Genomic DNA, 24,726 nt, shown 5'->3' with positions numbered 1-24,726 from the left:
ATGTCTCATCTACTATTGATCTCATTCAATGTATTTTTCATATCTGGCTCTGTAATTTTCTTTTTTTTTAAGATTTTTTTTAAAAAAATTTTATTTATTTATGATAGTCACAGAGAGAGAGAGAGGCGCAGAGACACAGGCAGAGGGAGAAGCAGGCTCCATACACCAGGAGCCGGATGTGGGATTCGATCCCGGGTCTACCAGGATCGCGCCCTGGGCCAAAGGCAGGCGCCAAACCACTGCGCCACCCAGGGATCCCAGGACTTTGTTTTTTAAAGTTATCTCCACACCCAAAGTCACAACCTCAAGAGCAAGAGTTGCATGCTCCACGGACTGAGTCAGCCAGGTGGCCCTGACATTGCCATTTTCATTTCTAGGAATTTATGTCTTTTTTATATCTCCCTGTCTCTATTTAACTTTTTTAACATACAAAATACAGTTATGAAAGCTGTTTCATGTCCTTTTCTGCTCATTGTAACATATGTGTCACTTCTGGGTTGGTTTCAATTGATTGATTATTCTTCACATTATTCTTCATGTGTTTCCTGCCTCTCTGCCTGCCTGGTAATCTTTCAACATTGTGAATTTTACCTTGCTGAGTGCCAGATATTTTTGTAATCTGTATGATTTGATAGACAGGTCCAGAGCAACGCTCAGCTTATGGCTATTTATTCCCTGCTACTAAAGCCAAACCCTTCCGAATACCCTGCCCAAAGCCTTGTCACATTTTCTAGTCTGGCTGGTGGGAGAAGGCCCTGAGTGGGGCTCCCTGCAAAGATGGCTCTTCCCCTAGTGTCCTTGTGTTCCTTTCTCTCTGGAATTGCAGTGTTTCTGTTACTGTCCTTCATTGCTTAGTGTCCAGTGTTTTGAAAACCATTGTTTTGTGTGTTTTGTCTGGTTTTGTGGTGGTAGTGGTAGTTGTTTCTGATAGGGTAAACTTGGTTCCCTTTCTTCACCTTGAGGAGGAGCAGGGATCCTGGCGTGTGTGTTTCTAAGAGCTCCTCAGGTGATCCAGGATGCAGCCAAGTGACAGCCAGTTTATAGAGCTGTTTTCTCTGCTTGAAATTTTTTTTCAATCAAATAGAATCTTTGATTATTTCCTCTCCTCCATTTTCTCTGGGCTCTCTTTCTGGAACTTTGTTCAGATGAATATCGAATGGATTGATCATCTCTTAACTTTTCTTTCATATTTTCCATTTCTTTTTTTAAAAGATTTTATTTATTCATGAGAGACAGAGAGAGAGAAAAAAAAAGAGAGAGGCAGAGACACAGGCAGAGGGAGAAGCAGAAGCAGGCTCCATGCAGGGAGCCCAATGCAGGACTCGATTCTGGGACTCCAGATCACACTCTGGGCTGAAGGCAGGTGCTAAACCGCTGAGCCACCCAGGCATCCCTAGGCAATGATATTTGTAATTTCCCAAACTATTTCTTGTTCTCCAATTACCATGTCTTCCTAGAAACCTCTATTGTTTCATGCTGCATTATCTCATTTATTTGTTTCCTCCAGGGCTGTTTGTTTTGTCTCTTCATCCTAATCCTTTTGGTTCTACTGGAAGTGAGTCAAAGGAGATCCACGTAGTTCACCAGCAGGCCTATACCTGGACAGGCTGCGAGTTCTGTGGAAAGGTGTATTAATTGATGAAAATGTTTCACTTCAATCCTCTCCCCAGGTGCCATTCATTTGGCAATGTCTGGAGACATTTTTGGTTGTGATATCTCAGGGGATGCTACTGTCATCTAGTGGTTACAGACCGGAGATGCTGCTAAATATCCTACAGCATACAGGAAAGTCTCCCACCACAAAGAGGTATCTGGGCCAAATGTCAATCGTGTGAAGGTGGAGAAAACCCTGATTTAAGACAATCTGAGAGCAGCCTGCCACACCTCACACCACCAAAGGTCAAGACAAGAAGGGACTCTCCACATCCACTTCAGGAGAATTCCCAGGCATTTATTCAAGTTTGTTAAAGGAGATCTCCAGGGGCACTCAGCTGGCTCAGTTGCTGGAGCATATGACTCTTGATCTTGGGGTTTTGAGTTCGAGCACCATGTTGCATGTAGAGATTATTAAAAATAAAATCTTTAGGGATACCTGGGTGGCTCAGTGGTTGAGCATCTGTCTTTGGCTCAGGCTGAGATCCTGGGGTCTTGGTATTGAGTCCCACATCGAGCTCCCTGCAGGGAGCCTGTTTCAGCCTCTGCCTATGTCTCTGCCTCTCTCTGTGTGTCTCTCATGAATAAATAAATAAAATCTTAAGAAAATAAAAATATTTAAAAAGAAAGAGGGGCGCCTGGGTGATTCAGTCAATTGAGTGAGCATCTGACTCTTGATCTTGGCTCAGGTCTTGATCTCAGGGTTATGAGTTCAAGCCCTCTGTTGGATTCCAGGCTGGGTGTAGAGTCTACTTTTAAAAAAAAAAAAAAAAAAAGAGAGAGAGAGAGAGCGATCTTCAACTGATGGTTCATGAACCACAAGTGGCCTACAGCTTTGGTTCATTTGGCTTTTATTAAAATACTTACATATATATAAAGTGGTCAACATTTTGGTTGATTTTACCTAAAAAAACAGATTTCTAGTTTCTGCTAGAAAATCAGGACAGACGTGATTAATAGAGCTGAGTGGCTGCTGTCCCTACAGATGAGCATGTGTCCCTTCCCACCTCTGTCCCTTGGTCCATTTGGCCACCTATATCTCCTGCTTGGCCTCTTTACTCATGCAAATTCATGACCCCTGTATTTTCTTTTTTCCTGGTTTTATCCTGGGGACAAATGTTGTCTCTGTACCCAAGGACAGCTGTGGAGTGATTCTGAGATAATCTTCTAGTTAGTTAATTTGTTTCTTTCCCATTGTTACTATTACTTTGGAATAATGGCAGAGCATATAAATAAGAGAATCATATCTGCCACCGTTGGTGGTGGAAACTTGGGGATTTTCAGGTACGGGACAGCAGGTGAGGCCATGGGCATGAGTGAGATTGCTCAGGAGAAGCGTGGCAGGCAAGAACAAAAGCTGTCCAGGATGGACTGCTGAAGAAGGCAGACAAGAAAGAAGTCAGAGAGGATGGCCAGAGGGAGGGAAGGGATATCAGGTGTGTGTGGAATCACAGAAGCTAAGCGAAGAGAACATGTCAAGAAAAGAATCAAGGGATACCTGGGTGGCTCAGCAGTTGAGCATCTGCCTTTGGCTCAGGTCATGATCCTGGAGTTCTGGGATCGAGTCCCACATCTGGCTCCCGCGGGGAGCCCACTTCTCCCTCTGCCTATGTCTGCCTCTCTTTCTCTGTGTCTCTCATGAATAAATAAATTAAAAATCTTAAGAAAAAAAGAGAAAAAAATGTAGCCTACAGAGGTATCCTTTAAGTAAAATATGCAGGTCATGATTTTGGTGAAAGCAGTTTCTAAAAAAAAAAAAAGAAAGAAAGAAAAAAAAGAAAGCAGTTTCTTCTGGAGTGCTGGAGGCATGCCAAAGCCTACAGCAGGTTTCAGCTGCTGGGGAGAGGAGGAAACCTAGACTGTTAAGACAGACAGCTCTTTCCAGAAGTTTGGCAGTGAAGGAGGTGCGAGGTCATGCGTGGTGAAGGATGGAGAATTGGTTGTCGGTTGGCTGGTTTTTTTAAGGTGGAAGAGATCTGATCTTGTTTATAGAGGAAATAGTCTGGGTTTTGTGATGTCGTGAACAGTGTAACCTAAAGAGCACATCCCCACCATAAAACAGGTAGAGATTAGGCATAAAATCAAGTAAACATCCCTCAAAATGCACAGCTGGGTTTCAAGATAGTAAGGGGAATCCCCACACACAAGGAGGAAATTGAAAACCAGAGCTCTGAGGCCGTAGATCTTGGCAACACAGGGGCTTTGGGCTTTACCTTCACTTAGAGATTGGAGATGAGGTCTTGCAGGGCCATTGAAAACGGAGACCCTAATATAAAGCTCAACCCCTTAAAGGGGGACCCTTAGTGAAGGAGTAGACTAGAAAAAAAGATCTTTCCATCGGCTCAGAGAGCACAAAAGAACCTTGCCTGCCTCGCCCTGAGATCTGATGGCAATAGAAAAGTCCTGAGAATTCATTGCGGAAGGCTTGCCCTCACTTGGATTTGGGTTCCAAGTTTACACCATCATGGAAGCCCAGATAAAATGAGCAAATAACATGGTTCAGGGTTCGTAATACCCTTGAAGCATCCTTGACAGGAGCAAACCAGAATCTCTCTAGAAAGACACCATCAAACTTAGTCACATGGTGTCCCCCTGCTGACTCTGAGTTCACAGCCCTGAATTAGAAACTTAAGAGGAAACCATCTGTCATGGACGAAAGTAAGCACCCCAGAACTCCAGACAACAGAATCATGGAGCAAAAGACCACACAGTAAGTATATTTTAAGCACCTGAAGAATTAAAAGAAGGACTCAGCATGAGAAAGTAATCAGAGGGTGTTAAAAAGGAGAGGCAGAGGTTTAAAACAAAGAGAAAGGAAAAGGGTAAAACTAATGCCACTGTTAATCCACCCACCTAGCCATCCGTTCCCCTTTCCTGTGGCCCCTTGTCTGGGTCTGAGAGTGTAAAGATGACTCTGGGGACAGCAGGCTGGACTCTAGGGCAGGAACATCACATTCGTCCATGCATGTGCACGCCCCTCTTTCCTTTCCCAGCATCTTTAAGAGGTCAAGCTAGAAAGTCCCCACAGGGCATCTTGTTCAACCTTTTTTTTTTTTTTTTTTTTTTTAAGATTTTATTTTATTCATGAAAGACACAGAGAGAGGTGGGGACACAGGCAGAGGGAGAAGCAGGATCCCTGCGGGGAGCCTGATGTGGGACTCATCCCAGGACCCTGGGATCATTACCCTCAAGGCAGATGCTCAACCACTGAGCCCCTAGATGCCCCTCTTGGTTAACTTTCAACTTTCTCGCAGAGAAAGAATGTGAGTCCTAGCAACATAAAAATCACTTTCCTGAAGTCTCCAAGTGTGTGGGCGGCGAGGCCAGCTGGAGAGCCAGGGCCTTGCCTCTGCTGATCACTTGACATGCGGGCGTCTGAGCTCTGAACACTGTACGCCTGTTGTGTTTCCCTGGCAGATTGTTTGCCCCTCATGTGCAGGGTCCCCACGACCCAGTCCTGCCAGCTGATGATGACAATGAGAAGCAACATGGTTTTCCAGCTCCTGAGTGACAGAGATGGGACCAGAGCCCTGATCTCTATCTTGTATCAGTTCTGTCCCGGTCTTCTGTCACCCTCCCCCAGCCCTGCCCCTGCCACTGGAGATGCTGAGCTCCTTGAGAGTTGAGAGCGAGGGCCTGATTCCTCCACCCGCAGGGCCTGGCTCAGAGGAATGCCCTGCTGGTACTTCCACTTCCTTCCTGCATCCAGGGGGTGAGTGCTCCAAGGCCCTCCTGAGCAGGAAGGAAGAGCTGTGTCCAGCATTAACCGGGTGTGAACTTGGGAGGTTCCTGGCCATTCAGTAGCACAGGATGGCTGCTCCTCCCCACCCCCCAGGACTCTGAGTCTCTCTGTACTTCCGGGGGCGGGGGTGGGGGGTGGAGAGATGGCAGGATGGGACTAGGAAGTCTGACACTTTCCTTTTTTTTTTTTTTTAAATTTTTATTTATTTATGATAGGCACACAGTGAGAGAGAGAGAGGCAGAGACACAGGCAGAGGGAGAAGCAGGCTCCATGCACCGGGAGCCCGTCGTGGGATTCGATCCCGGGTCTCCAGGATCGCGCCCTGGGCCAAAGGCAGGCACCAAACCGCTGCGCCACCCAGGGATCCCAGTCTGACACTTTCCTAACACTTACTGATCCACCGGTTCTCTTTTCTTTTAACAAAGAAAGAGCAGATCTTTGAGTAAATGAATGCCTCCAGCAGTGAAAGAACAACGTTTACGCAATATCTTTGTTTACCTTGTATTTATTTTCATGTTGGACCTTCTATTTATGGCAAGTGATACTGGTTTTCCATTTGCAGAAGTGATACAAAAAAGGTTCCTTTTAAAATAAATTTATTAAGCAAATAGTAAGTCATCTTAAAGAAAAATACAGATGGTTAAGTGATATGGCAAAAATCCTAACGTTCATGATTGAAGTTTGGGAAATCAAACCCCAGGAATGGAATGGAAACTACTTCCCCTCTCCCCACTCCTGGCTCCTCTCCCAGAGGGGAGGTCAGCTCTTACAGATGGCTTTAGGGCCAAGGACATCCCTGGGCTCCATTTCTACAAGGGTGGAGCGTTATAAATAAGCGTGTCCTGGGGCAAATCCATCTCTCTGGATTGATCCAGCAAGGTCCCAGGGAGAGGACCAGACGCTGGTGCTCTGCCCTGGGACAACGTTCCTTTCCACATTGGATCGCACTCAGGTCTCCTTGGCTGGTGTCCTGCACCCTGGAGGGGTCAAGATCGGAAGGCTGCCCCTGGTCTCTGTTGATACGAGGTCCCGGGTCTGGGCAAGGAAGGCAACTCCCCAGTTTGGCTGATGAAGTTCCCTGTTGCAAGTTGAGGGTCAAAGGCACAGTTGAGATGTAGTAAGACGCTCCTTTGCCTGGTCTTGTGTTTCCTTGGAGGCACAATCTGTGGCTTTGAGAGGCTGACTTCCTGTCCTCTCCTGCTAGCATCCACACTCGGCCTGTTTCTCGGCATCCACGGGAACCCTGCACGCCAACCCCGGCATCTTAGCTGCACAGCAAAGGAAGGCGGAAACCCCTATGATGATGCTATTTTCTGCCTCTTTGGTACCTTGAGATCTTAATCTGCAACGTGATTTTGGTGTCTTCTGGCCCAGAGTGGGCCCCACCTCCAATTCTCTGCAGCCTGGGGCAGCCAAAGGCACACACCTCTGGGCTTCCTCTGCAGCACCAGCTCTGTCCACAGGAAACTGCCCAGCCCCAGATCCAGGGAGTTGAAATCCAGATGTAAAAGGCCGAGGATGGGTAGGGGGCATTCTTCCCTGGGGACCCAGGTATCAACTTGGGCTCCTAGGCTGGAGCTTCAGGGTCTTCTCTGAGGTAGGGCCTTCTGTATGGGTCTTTGGGAGGCCAGTCCTCCAGGACCTGGGGATTCAGAACCCCACACTGGTCCGACCTTCACGCCTCCAGAAAGCTGAGATCTGCTCCAGGGTGACCCGAGGCTGGAGGCCCCACTCAAAATCGGGGCTTCCTAGTCGCTGCCTCTGGGCCTGGGGGCTCCCCAGATGCATGTTGGCCTCTGGCCTCTGTTCAGGCTCAGCCCAGCTTACCAGGCCTGGGGCGTAGGGCCTCTCCTCTGAGGCCTGGGGCCCCCAGAAGGTGTTGCAGGCTGGGGCCCTGTGTGGGGTATGGGGGGCCAAGGAGCCAGGAGGGGTGAGTGGGGCTAAAGGGACAGGTGGGGCTGTGGCTCTGGCCTCCAATGTGCCCCCAGGGGTGGGAGGGTCTGGGGGCCGGTCCATGAGCAAGGGGACTGCAGAGCCATACCAGTCCTCTGAGCGCTCTCGGGCAGTACCCCTGGGCTCGATCCACAGTTCTCCTCCAGGGCGCCAGACCAGGGTGGGTGCGTGGTTGCCAGGGTCCGAGTGCAGAGAGCGACGGAACAGGCGTTCGGCCAACACGGCTGTGGTTAGGAGGAAGAGTGCGGCGAGGGAGGCCAGGGCCAGCATGATGGGGATGCAGGGTCCGCAGGGCAGTGGGGGCCACGGAACCAGTTCGGACACAGGGAGTCCCTCCTGTTGCCCAGAGGGCTGCTCTGGTGTTGAAGGCATCTGGAAAGACAGGGGTCAGATGAGACAGGGTGGCCACAACCTAAGCGGGGGCAGGAGGCAGTGAGTGTCCAAACAAGGGCGAGGAGAAAGACAGAGGCCTGAGGGGCGCAGCATCTGGCCCGGGAAACAGACCTGGGCAGACAGAGGAGCCAAGGGGACCCAGAAGGCTGGAGAGCAAGGGTCCCTCCACGGCCTACAGCCAGACACTTCTGCTCAGGCTCCCCAGCCTGCTTGCAGAAACCCCAGTTCCCTTTCAGACCCTGGGGTGCCTCAGACAAAACTCTGAGGGCCCCAAGGGCTTCTTTCCTCCATCTAGCACCCCCACCCCCGCGGCCCAGGTCTGGCTCTGGCTCAGAGGAAGTGGTGGGTAAGATGAGACTGTCCCCTCCTCCCCTCCCGGCCCCCACCCTGTGCAAGCCCACTTGCCACTGGCCAGCACCTGGGATGCTCCTGTGCCCTCACCACTCCCCTGGGCTTGGTCTCGCCTCTACAGGCTCCAGCACGCTCGCTGGCTGTCATGCCAGGTGTCAGGCGCCTCCTCTGCTCCGGCCCCTGCCTGACTGCTCTGCCGGGGGGCCCCCAGCTTCCCATCTGCAGGGGCCTCCCGCTGCCTCACCTTACCTTGGGGCACCCCCAGGGCTCCTGGCTCTCCCTTTGGAGCACTCCCTGTGACTGAGCGCCCAGGCAATCGCCTCAGATGAGGGCGGAAGGGCACCACCTGTTGCTGGGCAACTGTGCCCCAACTTTCTGGCCCTGGGAGGGGGGGGAGTGTTTCCTAGGCGACCTGGGGGGATGTGGTCAATGTGGTGGGGAGGCGTTTCCTGGTGAGAGGTGGGGCTCAACGGGCAGTAGTTGTATTGAACTCAGTCTCACCCCAGCCAGGCCCCAGGCCTCAGGCCCCAAAACCTTCCACCAGAGACCAAGAGGTGGGTTCACAGAGCACCCAAGGCTCCTTGCTCTCCCTACTCTGGGGGCGGTGGCTCTGGCCTTGGCCCACCCACACCCTCCCCTCTCCTGCTCAACCCAGCCTTCCCCATACTTCTTATGAATACACATTTCTCTGTCTTCAGAATATTTGGCCTCAATTTTGGTCAGGGTGTGATATCTTACTATCTCATCAGACATTGGTGAGGTGCGGTGTGGGTAGCAACAGAGTAAGGCCTCTGGGAAGAAGCCTGGTATAGAATCAGGCTCAGGTCTATCTCCAAGGCCCTGGACATTTGCCACCCTGGCTCCTTTCTCCTGGGGTGAGGGTCCGCAGAGCCTGGGAACGCGGCATGAGGGAGTGTTGTCGGTCACTCGGGTCCCTTTGGAGATTGTCTAGTTTGACTCACTGGCCGACAGATGACAAGCAAGCCCCGCGTAAGGGCAGTGTCGTGCCCAAGGTCACACAACCCATGTATGTGGGAGGGATGGGAGAAGCATAAATATAAGTTCCTAGTCTGGCAAGCAACTGAACAGAACACAACTCTTACTTGGGATTAATATTTTCTTTTGCAAGCCTTTTGAGAAAGGCTAAAAAATATGTTGAAATGTTAGCATCTTACAACATGATCACAAGGACAGCCTGACTCACACTGGTCTGTCCTGGTGGTTTTGAGGAAAGGGCCAGAAGGAGCACAAAGTGTGGCATGAGATAGGAGTAGGTAGAAATAGAGTTCGGAGGCTCCTAGCCCTATGACACATGCTTGAATCTGATACAATTATAATTTGATGAGATCATAAGCCTTAAAATAAAACCTGAAATTGGAGCACATGGGTGGCTCAGTCGGTTAAATGTCTGCCTTCAGCTAAGGTCATGATCTCAGGGTCCTGGGATTGGAGCCCTTCATTGGTCTCCCCGATCAGCAGGGAGTCTGCTTCTCCCTCTCCCTCTCCCCCTCCCCCTGCTTGTGCTTGTTTTCTCTCTCTCTACCAAATAAATGAATAAAAATCTTAAAAAAAAATAAAAAACAACAACAAAACTGAGGGACGCCTGGGTGGCTCAGTGGTTGAGTGTTACCTTCAGCTCAGGATGTGATCCTGGGGTTCTAGGATGGAAACTCACATTGGGCTCCCTGCAAGGAGACTGCTTCTCCCTCTGCCTATTTCTCTGCCTCTCTCTGTGTCTCTCATGAATAAAGAAATTAAAAAAAAAAACAAAACACTGAACTTGATAACACTGAACTGGACACTTAAAAAATGGTTGATTGGGAATCCCTGGGTGGCTCAGGGGTTTAGCGCCTGCCTTTGGCCCAGGGTGCGATTCTGGAGTCCCGGGATCGAATCCCACGTCAGGCTCCCAGCATGGAGCCTGCTTCTCCATCCTCCTGTGTCTCTGCCTCTCTCTCTCTCTCTCTCTGTCTGTCATAAATAAATAAATAAATCTTAAAAAAAAAAAAAGGTTGATTGCAGCACATGGTTGACTCTTGGAAGGGCGTGCGACCCTAGATCTTGAGGTCATGAGTTTGACCCTCACTTTGGGTATAGACATTACTAAAAAATAAACTTAAAAAAAATTAAAGAGATTGGGGCACTTGGGTGGCTCAGTCGGTTAGATGTCTGTCTTCAGCTCAGGTCATGATCCCAGTGTCCAAGAGTTGAGTCCCACATCGGGCTCCTTGCCCAGCAGGGAGTCTGTTTCTTCCTTTGTCCTTCACCATGCTTGTGTTCTCTCTCTCCCAAGTAAATAAATAAAATCATTAAAAATAAATAAATAAATAATAAATAAAATAAAATTTGAAAAACAGGCTAAGATAATACATTTTGTTACATGTATTTACAACAATATGTTTTTAAAAATCTAAATAAATGAATAGATTTGAAATGTATGTAATGTTCTGTTTTAGTCTTTCCTTAAAAAAATAAAACACTAGGGAATCCCTGAGTGACTCAGCGGTTTGGCGCCTGCCTTCAGCCCAGGGTGTGATTCTGGAGTCCTGGCATCAAGTCCCTCATCGGACTCCTGCAGGGAGCCTGCTTCTCCCTCTGCCTGTGTCTCTGCCTCTCTCTCTCTCTCTCTCTCTCTCTCTCTTTCTCTGTCTCTCATGGATAAATAAATAAAATCTTAAAAAAAAAAAAAAAACACTAGAAGAGTAAACATCATTAAAACCAGGAAGAGGGATCCCTGGGTGGCGCAGCGGTTTGGCGCAGGCCAAAGCGCCTGCCTTTGGCCCAGGGCGTGATCCTGGAGACCCGGGATCGAATCCCACGTCGGGCTCCTGGTGCATGGAGCCTGCTTCTCCCTCTGCCTGTGTCTCTGCCTCTCTCTCTCTGTGTGACTATCATGAATAAATAAATAAAATCTTTAAAAAATAAATAAATAAAATAAAACCAGGAAGATCAGGGTCGCCTGGGTGGCTCAGAGCTTAAGTGTCTGCCTTTAGCTCAGGGTGTGATCCCGCCGGGATCGAGTCCCACATTGGGCTCCCTGCATGGGGCCTGCTTCTCCCTCTACCTGTGTCTCTGCCTCTGTCTCTGCGTCTCTCATGATTAAAAAAATAAATAAAGAAAGAATAAAAAAAAAGATGCTTAACCAGCTGAGCCACCCAGGCGCCCCCCCCCCCATGATTTAATTCTTAACTGTCACCTATCACTTAAAAAAAAAAAAAGCTTAACATTTTTGTTTCCTTAAAAAATTAAAAATAGATTTATTTTGTGCAATTGTACTTTCATGTATATACAGAACTGAAAGCAGACTCAAACAGGTATTTGCACACCAGTGTTTGTTACCAGTGTTATTAACAACAGCCAAAAAGGTGGAAAAACTCAAATGTCCATCAATGGATGAATGGATAAACAGAATGTTATACACACACACATATACGTATATATACAGTGGAGTATTATTCAGCCCTAAAAAGGAGAGGCAGTCTGACGCGTGCTACAACAGGGAGGAACCTTAAGAATGCTATGCTAAGGGCAGCCCCGGTGGCGCAGCGGTTTGGCGCCGCCTGCAGCCCAGGGCATGATCCTGGAGTCCGGGGATCGAGTCTCACATCAGGCTCCCTGCATGGAGCCTGCTTCTCCCTCTGCTTGTGTCTCTGCCTCTCTCTGTCTCTCTCTGCATCTCTATGAATAAATAAATAAAATCTTAAAAAAAAAAAGAATGGTATGCTAAGTGAATTAGGCCAGTCACGAAAGGACAAATACTGTAGGATTCTACCCATACGAGGTCCCCGGGGCAGACTCACAGAGACCAAGAAAGTAGAATGGTGGTGGCCAGGGCCTGGGGGAAAAGGGGATGGGGAGTTGCTTAAAGAGCATAGAATTTCACTTTGACCAGATAAAAAAGTTCTCAAGATGGATGGTGAGGATGGTTGCACAACAGTGAATATGTACTTAATGCTGCTGACCTGTACACTTAAAAATCATTAAAATGGTAAAATTTATGTTGTATGTATTTCACTACAAGAAAAACTTTAAAAAATAATAAACAATAATATAGAAAATTGAAAAAGGGAAATTATTGCTTGTAATTTCCTCACTCCCAAATAAGTCTGCATTCTTTTTTTTTTTTTTTTTTTTTAAGATTTTATTTTTACAGTAAATCTCTACACCCAACATAGGGCTGAAACTGACAACCCCAAGATCAGGAGTTACACACCCACTGACTGAGCCAGCCAGGCACCCTAGCTTGCATTTTTTTTACAATCTTCTGCAGCACAGGGATCAAAACCCAGATATCCTGACACTCGGGTTCCTCCCACTCCACTGCTCAAGAATTTCTGAAAACAGGAATCAGGAAGTTACTCAAGGAGTGTATGCAATAGAGGAGTCTCTGGGTCAGAAGTCTATGAAACAACCCTGGGGGAGGTGTCTTCTGGGCTGATGGGGTGCTCCTGGGGCTAGGTGCTCTGGGAGGAGCCTGATTCTACTTGGAACCAGTGAGAGAATCATAGACTAGCTGGCTGGCTTGTGGGCAGCCATGGGCAGCGTTCTGTCCTTGGTGCTCTTACCGCCTAGGTGTGTGTGGTGGTTTTAAAACATATCTGCAAGTTCCTTGACATTCCTTCTCTCATGAGGTTGTGTCTAGTCCCCCATCTCTTGAACGTAGGCTGGCCTTAGTGGCTGACTTCTAATGAATGGACTAGAGTAGAAGTGATAGCATGGCCCCCAAGCCTAGGTTTAAAAAAAAGGGACAGGGGGCACCTAGGTGGCTTAGTCGACTGAGTGATCGAGCATCAGACTCTTGGTTTTGGCTCATGTTGTGATCTGGTGGGTTGGGGGATTGAGCCCAGCTTCCAGCTCCACATTTAGTGGGGAATCCACCTGAAAGTCTCTCCCTCTGCCCTTCCTCCAACTCTAAAATAAATAAGTCTTAAAAAAAAAAAAAAAAAAAAAAAAAAGAAGGGACAGGGGTGCCTGACTGGCTCAGTCTACAGAGCATGTGACTCTTGACCTTGGGGTTGTGGGTTCGAGTCCCATGCTGGGTATAGAGATTACTTTTTAAAAATCTTAAAAAATAAAAATAAAAACATTTAAAGAAGGGACAGAGCTCCCACATGGCTTGGGGTATCTATCTATCCATCATCTATCCATCTATCATCTATCTATGTCTTTTTTTTTAAGATTTTATTTATTTATTCATGAGAGAGTGGCAGAGACACAGGCCGAGGGAGAAGCAGGCTCCATGCAGGGAACCTGATGTGGGACTCAATCCCAGGACTCCAGGATCATGCCCTGGGCCGAAGGCAGGCGCTAAACCACTGAGCCACCCAGGGATCCCTATCTATCTATCTATCTATCTATCTATCTATCTATCTATCTATCTATCTATCATCTCAATGCTCCCTCTTGGAACCCAGTCACCATGTGTGAGGAAGTCCAAGATACATGTAGATGATCTGGTCAAAGTCCCAGGGGCAGTCCCAAATGACAGCCAGCATCAGCTACCCACCTGTAACTGAGCTATTCTACCATGATTCTCACCCACCCCAAGCGCAGCAGAGATGAGCTATCCCCACTGAGCCTTGTTTAAAATAGATTTATAAATATATATATATATCACTGCCTTAGGTCACTACATTCAGGGAGGTTTGTAACACCAAAGTGTATACTGGAACACCTATGGCATTGCTCTCCCAGGATGAGTAAGGACTGTGCCTCGGAATCATCTGTGGGGCCTTCTCCAGTGCTCACTCTTTGTCTCTAGGTCCCTCCCCTCATCCTATTCCACTGTTTTAGGGCCTAAATTGGGGAGGGTGAGGAGAAAAACAGTAGCAACAGCAGCACGAGGTTGGTTAAGAAACGCCACAAGCCATTCAGATCTGCCCTCCCACTCCGTGGCTGAGATACACTAAACCTGTCTGTCTAATACAGTAGTCGTTAGCCACATTCAGTTCTTCCAATTCAAATTAATTCAAATAAAATAAAATCAGTCCTTCAGTCTCACTAATTACATTTTAGGTGTTCAACAGACACACATAGCTAGTCATGGCTGCTGCACAGGGCAGTGTGGCTACAGAACATCTGGCCACCACAGAGACTTCTACTGGATGGTGATGTCCCAGAGTCTCACTGCCCAGGGCGGGTGGAGGACCAGCCAGGACAGCATCACCTGGGAGTGTAGATCTCAGGCTCTGCCCAGCCTCTGTGAATCAGAAACTGCATCTTAGCAGGTTACCCAGGTGACCTGGAGGGACATGGCACTAGGCACAAGTTCACAACCCTGGCTGTACATCAGAAGCACCTGGGGGATACCTGGGTGGCCCTGCCTTCGGCCCAGGGCATGATTCTGGAGTCCTGGCATCAAGTCCTGCATCGGGCTCCCTGCAGGGAGCCTGCTTCTCCCTCTGCCTGTATCTCTGCCTCTCTCTCTCTCTTTCTGTGTCTCTTATGAATAAATAAATAAAATCTTAAAAAAAAAAAAAAGTACCTGGGAAGCTTTTTTTAAAAGGTTGATGTTGTAGCCACACCCCAGACCAAGACAATCACAATCTCCCGAGAGGTGGGACCCAGGCAGCAGGCTTACGGTTTTCTGGGTGATTCCAATATGCAGCGAAGGTTGAGAACCACTGCTCTAGTCTGCATCCTTGGGGGAGCCTGACAGCTTCTGCCCTGTAGTGCACACTTGTTGGATTCTTTGACTAGTGCCACCATTTGAAGAATCATCTTTTCTGAATGTCACCTTGCACCTAGCCACAAGTTACTAGGTTAAGATGCCACAAGTGTGGGACCAATGAGTTCTCTCCCTTGGGACTTTGGAGCTGAAATTGAATGACTGTCTGGATGACTGAATCTGTTAGATATAAAAATTAGGAACTCTCACTGACCCCTCTCCATCACATGGGCCAGAGAAGTGGAAGAACCAGCCAGCAGAGAGGAGCACTGGAGAGACCTGGTTCTAATTCCCTTTTTTTTTTTTTTAAGGTTTTATTTATTTATTCATGAGATACACAGAGAGAGAGGTAGAGACACAGGCAAAAGGAGAAGCAGGCTTCCTGAGGGGAGCCCAACGCAGGACTCCATCCCAGGACCCCGGGATCACGCCCTGAGCCAAAGACAGACATTCAACCACTGAGCCACCCAGGTGCCCTCTAGTTCCTTCCTGATGCCCAGCTTTCACTCCTGTCCTTGGGTTCTGGTGTCCTTATAATACATTTCCCTTTGTGTTTAATAGTTTGGGTGGCATTTCTGTGACTCGAGAATGCTCATTTATATAATCTTAAACCTGTCAACTATGTTCTAGAACAGAACTAGATTTCAAAAAATGGTCTCATTGGGCAGTCCCGGTGGCCCAGCGGTTTGGCGCCACCTTCAGCCCAGGGCGTGATCCTGGAGATCCAGGATCAAGTCTCACATTGTGCTCCCTGCGTGGAGCCTGCTTCTCCCTCTGCTTGTGTCTCTGCCTCTCTCTCTCTCTGTGTCTCTCATGAATAAAATAAAATCTTAAAAAAAAAACGGCCTCATTATTATTGCACAACACATTTCCTCTTTTTTTTTTTTACTTTTCTATAGTTGTGTAATATTTCATAATAAAAAGGTTTTAAAACCTACCATCTCTCCCTCTATGTTTATTCTCCTTTATGTAAATCTGAGCTAATGGGACTGTGCAATCTGCCCAGTGTGCTGAGCTAGGAAGGTGTACTATCCTGGAATCTATCCTCTTCCTCATTTCCTTCCACGTCAGCCTGTCCAGGTGATTTTATATGTAAAATACTTTGCGAATGTGATGACCCTCTCCACCCCCATAGCCACACCTTGGTGTCCTGTCTCAACAGCCTTCTGATGTGGTTTCCTTCACTCAATTTCTCCCCCATTCTAATCTTTTCCAGGCTAATTTTTTTTAAAAGATTTATTTGTTTTTAAAGATCTATTTATTCATTTATGATAGACATAGAGAGAGAGAGAGAGAGAGGCAGAGACACAGGCAGAGGGAGAAGCAGGCTCCATGCCGGGAGCCCAACGTGGGACTTGAACCTGGGACTCCAGGATCACGCCCTGGGCCAAAGGCAGGCGCGAAACCGCTGAGCCACCCAGGGATCCCCTCCAGGCTAATCTTTTAAAAAGACAGCTCTTTTTTTCTATTTTAAAAGATTTTATTTATTTGAGAGAGAGTGAGAAATAGAAAGCATGAGCAGTGGAAGGAGCAGAGGAAGAAGCTGATTCCCTGCTGATCAGGGAGCACTATGTGTGGCTCAGATAAGAAGCCTGATCTCAGGACCCCGAGATCATGACCTGAGCCCCAGGCAGATGCTTAACTGACTGAGCCACCCAAGCACCCCAAAAAGACAGTTCTGATCTTATCACCTTCCTGATTCAAAATCTTTGAGAGCTTACTGCTACCAGCTAGATCAGATGGAAATTCTCTGGCTTAGTGCACAGCCCTTCATGGTTTGGCTCCAAACCCACCTCTCTAGCTTCAACTTCATTTGTGCTATGACCTCACACTCACACAAACTTACAGCCCCTGAGTCTACTGTCTGCCTTTCTCCAGTACGTATTTATCATGTATCTACAAAACGTCCAGTGATAATGGCCCTTTACTGGGTGCCGGGTAAATAGAGTCCCTTTCTCCTTGAGATTGGAACACCTCTCTACCTGGCTTTTACTTGTCTGCCAAGGCTCAGCTAAAGCCTCGTCACTTTGGGAAGGCTTCCATGATTTCTCCAAAGACAGAGCCGGAGCTCTCTCTGTGGTGGGTAGAAAGGTGTGCAGGGAAGGCTTCCAAGAGTAAATGACACTTGGGGCACCTGGGTGGCTCAGTCGGTTAAGTGTCTGCCTTTGGCTCAGGTCATGATCTCAGGGTCCTGGGATCGAGCCCCTAATGGGGGCTCCATACCTCCTAGCAGGGAGCCTGCTTCTTCCTCTCCCTCTGCCTGCCACTCCTCCTGCTTGTGGTCTCTCTGTGTCAAATAGATTAAAAAAATACTTTTTAAAAATTAAAAAAAAAAAAAAGAGTAAATGATGCTTGTCTATTCACCCAGGATCTCCATAAGGAATGACTCCATTCTGGGCTTGATTCTAAGAATTTTTTTTTTTTTTTTTTGATTCTAAGAAAATTGATCAGGAACCATCTAAGATGGGTTAGCTTGGATTTCCAAGAGGCAGCCAAGCACCTTCACTAGCAGATACTTCATATTGGAAGTGTAACTGGAGGGGATCCCTGGGTGGCTCAGTGGTTGAGCGCCTGCCTTCGGCCCAGGGTGTGATCCTGGAGTCCCGGGATCGAGTCCCGCGTTGGGCTCCCTGCATGAAGCCTGCTTCTCCCTCTGCTTGTGTCTCCGCCTCTCTCTCTCTCTCTCTCGGTGTCTCATGAATAAATAAATAAAATATTAAAAAAAAAGGAAGTGTAACTGGGTGCCTAATTTGGGGGAAGAGAAGCCAATGTGAATCTGAGTATGTGTGAGGATGGGTGTGCTCCCACATATGTATGCATGTGTGTGCTTGTGTGCATGTGTGCCTGGGTGTGTCAGAATCCTTGCTGATGAGCTGAGTGGAACTTCAGCCAGGAGTGGAGGGGCAGCTATGATTATGTTTTGGGGAGCCTGGCTACTTTCGGGTATGGAGCCCCTCCTAAAGGACTCCTCACTTGCCCAGGAAAAGCACAACCTGCCAACCCTAAACTGGTTGGGAACATTTTGGCTACCAGTAAAAGCACAAATGCAAGCAATATTTATTTTTGAATCTACTATGTGCCAGGCACGGGGATCCAAGAGTGGACAATCAGACACGGTCCCTGAACTTGTGGAGGTTACGGAGCCGGGGGGTGGGAGAAAGACAGCCAAGCAGCCAACCAATTCCAGGACCAGGGTCTTTAGCACTAGCAACCCACATGGCCCAAGTTCCTGCGGGTCTCAGCATATGTCAATTATGTGCTCCTGCTTGGGTATGGAGCACATGGGAAAGCTCCCTGGATAAAACCACCTAATTTATTTGGGGAAGGGCAGACTGAGGAGGCAGAGGAAGCCGACTTTTCTAGCAGTGCAGCCTCTCTGATGAAACCTGCCAGCAAATGGGAGGCCACCATCTGGGGCTATGTCCTCTCTAGTCAGAAGGTCCAGAGGATGCCAGGCCCCACGAAAATGGAAGGAAGGAAATTTGGGGGGTAGGTGAGTTACTCCTTGGCGTTCTGCTCACTTTCTGCCTAAAGGACTTGCTATCTGACTTGCTAGGTGCCTCCTTCACTTCCACTTGGAACCCACTTGTCCGATCTGGCCACCTCTATACCGTACAGTTCTTTCAGTGGCCAGCACCTGGCCTTGCACCCTGTGACACATGGCTGCACACCAGATGTTCCCAGGAGAAAGGAGGGCCCAATGGGCTAACGTATCCCTTCCCAATTCCTACACTTAATGAGCCTGCTCATATTTAGGTTCTTAGCCTGCTTCTTTTTTCTTTTTTTTAAAGATTGTATTTATTTATTCATGAAAGACACACACACACAGAGGGAGAGACACAGGCAGAGGGAGAAGCAGGCTCCCTGCAGGAAGCCCGATGTGGGACTCGATCCCCGGACCCGGGATCACACCCTGAGCTGAAGGCAGACGCTCAACCACTGAGCCACCCAGGCCTCCCTCTTAGCTTGATTCTGACAGAGATGGGTGGTCTCAGAGAAACATTAAGCTTTAGGTCCTCCACCACATACCTGGCTGTCAGGGCCCCATTCATCACAAAGGTTTACTACCTCCACGGGCAGTTAGCCACTGGTGATCCAACTGGAGGATCTGCTTGTATTCTGGGTGCAGAAGACTCATCCATCCAAATCCATTCCTCCTCTAACACCCCATCCCAATGCCAAAGGGATATCAACGGGATCCTGAAGGCGTCACTCCACTGCTGCACTCTCTACAGGTAACAGGACTGAGTGGCCAAACTTTATTATTATTTCTCTTGAGCTACACTTCACATGCTATGAAGCTCACTCAATAAGATGTAGTGAGTTTTACTATATTCATAAGACTGTGCAACTGTCACTACTATCTAATTTCAGAACATTCTCATCATCCCAGAAAGAAACCCTGTATTCATTAGCAGTCACTCCCTGTTCCCTCCTCCCCCAGACCCTGGCAAAAACTATCTTTGCTATGTCTATGCATTTGCCTATTCTGGACATCTCACATAAATGCAATCATATAACATGTGGCCTCTTGTATCTGGCATCATTCACTTAGCATAATGTTTTCAAGGTTCATCCATGCTGTAGCATGAATCAGTACTTCATTCTTTTTTTATAGCTGAATATTTTAGTGTATGGATATTTTACATTGTTTTTATCCATTCATCAGTTGAGGGGCCATGTGAGTTGTTTCTACTTCTTTGTTATCACAAAGGACTATGCTATGGAATGTTCCAGCACAGGCTTTTGTGTGCACATAATGTTTTCAGTTTCTCTTTGGTCTGTACCTAGAAATAGAACTTCTCAATCATATGGTGACTCTGTTTACCTTTTTGAGGAACTGTGGATGGTCACATTTATGACTGTTGAGTTCATCCACTTCTCCTTACTTTCTGCTCAGAACCCACCCTTCTATGGTAACGACAGCTCCACTGCCTTCCTGCACATCGCTGAGTTCCCTATGCACCTGGTTCCTGGGCAACATGTGGTGGTCACCAGTCTCCGGCAAGAACAGAATTGACAGCAGGCACCAGGGAAGACGAGCCTTCAGAAAGACTTTGCTCTCTTCCTGTTGTGCTCATGCCACTCATCCTGGCTGAAGCCTAAAGATCCCTCCGTATGCAATGATACTGTGACCAGAGTTCTGGGTTTTATGTTTCAAGGTGCCCTCATCCACCTGTGCCCAGCCACTGTCATACCACTGTTTGCTGAGCATGTGTGCTTGGATCTTGCCATGCTCACCTGACAGCAAGACGCAGGGGCCAGGAACAGCAGGGGAGGTGGTTCAACTAGGGAGGCTCATGACTTTGGGTCCAGGTCACAACATGAGCAACAGCTGAAGACTCCAAGCAGCATGTCAGTGAAAGTTGATTTGTCCTTCAGAAGTTCAGCTTCAGCAGATGAAGGAGCAGGCAGGCAAACTTGAGCTTCTTCTAACCAAATGGAATTAAACCACATTCCTTGCTTTTATGTTCTCTGAAAAGCACAACCTCAGGTGGTGAGGAGCAGAGAAGCAGATAGCAGGTAGCTGTAATGTACTTGGAAACTGAGGCTTAAAAGTGTTGAGTAGCCCTTCTGGGGTGACCAACCATCCCAATTTTGTCTGGATCATCCCAGTTTTCCATGTGTATGTATGTATGTACTTACTGTAAGCTCTATGCTTCATGTGGGCTTGAACTCAGGACTCCAAAATCAGGAGTTACATGTTCTACTGATTGAGCCAACCAGGCGCCTCAGGACCAATCTGGTTTTAGCACTGGAAGTTCCACATCTCAGAAAACCCTTTAATGCTGGGCCAACTGAGAAAGTTGGGCAATGGCACCCAAAGTCACACAACTCAAGTGCTGGAGCTGAATCCAAGCCCAGATCTGACCATCTCCAACCTTCTCCTCCTGCTGAATGAATGACTTCCTGAGGAGGTCAATCATAGGAAACACAGCCAGAGCTTAAACAAAAGAGTACAGCTATTTCCTGTTGCTCTTCCCTTCACCCTCATGCACTCTGCAGTGGGGCCCTATCCCACTGAGAGTCCCAACCCTCACCAGGGGCCATCTTGCTGCCAACAGGGAATAAAGACAGGGCTGAACTCAGGAAGGTTTCATCACTGCTCAGGGCCTGCCTATTGTACCTAGTGGCTGCTCAGGATCCCTAGTCAGAGATTCTAACCTTGAGAACTGTGAAAAATGATAAGAATGGGGGGGCCCAACTGGCTCAGTCAGAGGAGCATGCGACTCTTGATCTCAGAGTCATAAGTTCAAGCCCCGTGTTGGGTGTAGAGATTAGCGAAATAAATAAACTTTAAAAAAATGATAAGAATCAGGATGCCGGGAGGTGGGCGGGGGGTGGGGGGTGACTGGGTGACGGGCACTGAGGGGGGCACTTGATGGGATGAGCACTGGGTGTTATGCTATATGTTGGCAAATTGAACTCCAACAAAAAAGAAAAAAAAAAAAAAAAGAAAGAATCAGGATGCCTGGGTAGCTCAGTGGTTGAGCATCTGCTTTTGGTTCAGGGCATGATCCCGGAGTCCCAGGATCGAGCCCCACATTGGGCTCCCCATGAGGACCCTGCCTCTTCCTCTGCCTGTCTCTGCCTCTCTCTGTGTCTCTCATGAATAAATAAATTTTTAAAAATGATAATGAATTAGAAAGGTCCCAAGTGCCACCTCTTTGGGGATATTTGCAGCGGTGGAAAGAATCTGGGTTTTGGAACCAGTCAGTCTTGGGATTAAATCTGAGATTCCTATATTTGATTTTCTTTTTTATTTACTTATGATAGTCACAGAGAGAGAGAGAGAGAGAGAGAGAGAGAGGCAGAGACACAGGCAGAGGGAGAAGCAGGCTCCATGCACCTGGGAGCCCAACGTGGGATTCGATCCCGGGTCTCCAGGATCGTGCCCTGGGCCAAAGGCAGGCGCTAAACCGCTGCGTCACCCAGGGATCCCAGATTCCTATATTTGATTCCCATTTTTCACGAATTCCCACCTTGAAAGGCTATAAGGAATAGTAGATAGTTTATATAAAGCACCTCATAAAGTAGGCATTCAGCACTTCTGTCCTCTTCTGTCTTGATATAGCATTGCTTCTCATCTCTGGAAGACCATAAAGGGGGCGCCTCGGTGGCTTAGCGTTTGAGCACCTGCCTCAAGCTCAGGGTGCGATCGGGGGTCCTGGGATTGAGTCCTGCATCAGGCTCCTTGTGAGGAGCCTGCTTCTCCTTCTATGTCTCTGCCTCTCTCAGTGTGTCTCTCATGAATAAATACATACAATCTTCAAAAAAAAAAAAAAAAAGACCATAAAAGATCTCCCCTTCAATCTCATTACCACTCAGGATTGCTCTACACTGACCACCAGATTCCCCAGCCTCTGAGCCTCCCCTCTCTCCCACTCCACCTCCTGGTGCATCCTATTGATATTTCTTTTCCTGGAGCCCACATCCTGGAGTCCCTCCCTGATCTTACTGCACTTCCTCTATAACCCTGACTTTGCGGTGTATTGCTCCAACCAACCTCTCTCTGCCACTTGCTAGCCTTGTCCTCGGCCACACCTTCCTCATAAAGCTTCTACCTTGGACCAATACAACCTCTTGCCTATTATCCTACTACCAGGTTAGTGAGCCCGGTTGGAGAAAATCACACAAACTCACCCCATTTACGCCCCTAACTCCACCTGGTCCCTCAGTCACGCTGTCAATGTGGATCTGGGCAATGCTCTTTCTTTCCCTTCCCTACAAAGCTCTTCCAGATCTTTCACAGCTTCCCTAGCGAACTTTGCCCAATCTCAACTCTTATCATCAGTGGACCTGCTTTCTCTCTTGTGCAGAAAGCTGATGCCTTCAGGCAGCCCTAGCTCTCCTCCTTGTTCATTCTCAGCCTCTGAGAGGGGGTTGGCCCCTTTGGCTCCTTCTCCAAGGATAGATTAGCAATCATGGACACCATGCTTTCACTCTTGGGTCTGTTCATAGCTTGCCTGAGGATTCCTTTTTTTTTTTTTTTTTGTCTGAGGATTCTTACAGGCTTCCTACAGTTTCTGTGAGCCCTGTCTGCCCAGACATTTTCTTCCCACAGTGAAGGATGATGTGCCCCACTTTGTCCCCTGCACTGATTTTCCTACTTTGTTTCAAAGTCTGCACTCCTCCAATGCTACTGCTCCTGGCCCGTGCGCCTTCTGTGTCAAGCAATTTACTAAGAACACTGATTTTCTTTTATAAAGTAATCTCTATACCCAACGGGGGCTTGAATCATGCCCGGGAGATGCTCTACTGACCGAGCCAGCCAGGTGCCCCTGACTAAGCACATTTGTATGTTTCATTTAATCCTCTAAAATAACCCTTGGGGTGGATCTTATCCTCTCTTCTCTAATGAAGAAACTGAGATTCAGAGACATTAAGTAATTTGCCCAAGGAAGGTGGCAGAGCCAAACCTCAGCCTGCTTCTCTCTTTTCACTGTGCAGTTCTGGCATCTGTGACCACACTTTGTGGCCACAGTGGGGACCCTGGTTCCCTCCCCTGTGTTTGACTGAATCCCTAGCCCTCTGGCTTTGCTCATTCACTACACTCTGAAGACCAGTTGATCAGGTTTGCCCCTCACCAGGGTGCGAGCCCTTCCCAGCAGGACACTTCATTTCCATTTTTCCAGCAAGCTCACTAAGTGCTTTTAATGATGTTCAGTTCAAGCTATCTTGGCCTTCCTATCACTGTTCTCTGCTTAGTTGACAGTGCTTTTGCCCTTATTCTTTCATTAGCCAAGTGGACATGAAAAGGTGATGATGCTAGAGGAGATATGTGACATCTCATAACCTTGATATGACAGGGCCAGAGTTGGGAAGTACTAAAATCTGTGAGCCCTGCCCTCAGGCGGGTGGGATGATGGTGGTGGTGGCTCTGGGGCTTTAGTTCGTCTGCAGAGTACTGAGTCCTATTGAGTCGGGGGGCGGGGGGAAGAAAAGAACAAGATGAAGTGTATGTATGGAATGCTAGGAATATACAATTTAGGTTTACAACTAAAACGAGGGGTAAAAATAAATAAATAGGGGATCCCTGGGTAGCTCAGCGGTTTAGCGCCTGCCTTCGGTCCAGGGCATGATCCTGGAGTCCTGGAATCGAGTCCCACGTCGGGCTCCCTGCATGGAGCCTGCTTCTCCCTCTGCCTGTGTCTCTGCGTCTCTCTCTCTCTCTCTCTCTCTTTCTCTCTCTCTCTCTCTCATGAATGAATAAATAAAATCTCAAAAAACAATAAATGGGGCAACCCCGGTGGCTCAGCGGTTCAGCGCCGCCTTCAGCCCGGGGTGTGATCCTGGAGACCCGGGATCGAGTCCGGCATCGGGCTCCCTGCATGGAGCCTGCTTCTTCTTCTGCCTGTGTCTCTGCCTCTCTCTGTGTGTGTCTGTCATGAATAAATAAATACAATCTTAAAAAATAAAATAAATAAAGTAAAACATGCAGGGTAATTAGGAACTTTATGATTTTCTTTTAAAGATTTATTTATTGGGATCCCTGGGTGGCGCAGCGGTTTGGCGCCTGCCTTTGGCCCGGGGCGCGATCCTGGAGACCCGGGATCGAATCCCACGTCGGGCCCCCTGCATGGAGCCTGCTTCTCCCTCTGCCTGTGTCTCTGCCTCTCTCTCTCTCTCTGTGTGACTATCATGAATAAATAAATAAAATCTTAAAAAAAAAAGATTTATTTATTTGAGAGAAAGAGAGAAAGCAAAGGGAGCAAGAGAGAATGTGAGGGGGAGTAGAAGGAGAGGGAGAAGCAGGCTCCCTGATGAGCCAAGAGCCCAATGTGGGACTCCATCCATCCCAGGACCCTGGGACGTGACCTGAGCGGAAGGCAGATACCTTAACCGAGCCACCCAGATGCCCCTATGATTTTCTTACTTTCACAGGACAGAGTCACTCCTTAGACCATGAGGAACAAGAAGTACTTCCTTGGCACCTCACCTTGTACCAGGCAGTGGTCTGGAACTT

General features: G+C 48.0%; 1 protein-coding gene across 7 annotated transcripts in view; it reads right to left on the bottom strand.

The window, feature by feature from the left end:
• Positions 1 to 5,884: 5,884 nt before the first annotated feature.
• Positions 5,885 to 24,726, bottom strand: part of C8H16orf54 (chromosome 8 C16orf54 homolog) — a 41,469-nt gene continuing 22,627 nt past the window's right edge. Inside the window, exons 1-3 of one of the 7 annotated variants that reach the window (XM_077907286.1) lie at positions 21,786 to 22,009; positions 20,001 to 20,234; positions 5,885 to 7,720 (exon numbers count right to left, since the gene is read on the bottom strand). In XM_077907286.1, coding sequence (XP_077763412.1) covers positions 7,046 to 7,720 — 675 coding nt within the window. In that variant the 5' untranslated portion in view covers positions 20,001 to 20,234; positions 21,786 to 22,009 and the 3' untranslated portion in view covers positions 5,885 to 7,045. The other 6 variants (XM_077907285.1, XM_077907287.1, XM_077907284.1 and 3 more) reach the window with 6 other exon arrangements.

Source organism: Canis aureus, chromosome 8 (assembly GCF_053574225.1).
Source record: "Canis aureus isolate CA01 chromosome 8, VMU_Caureus_v.1.0, whole genome shotgun sequence".
In the NCBI taxonomy this organism is placed as follows: domain Eukaryota; kingdom Metazoa; phylum Chordata; class Mammalia; order Carnivora; family Canidae; genus Canis; species Canis aureus.
This window is presented reverse-complemented; position numbering and strand designations above follow the sequence as displayed.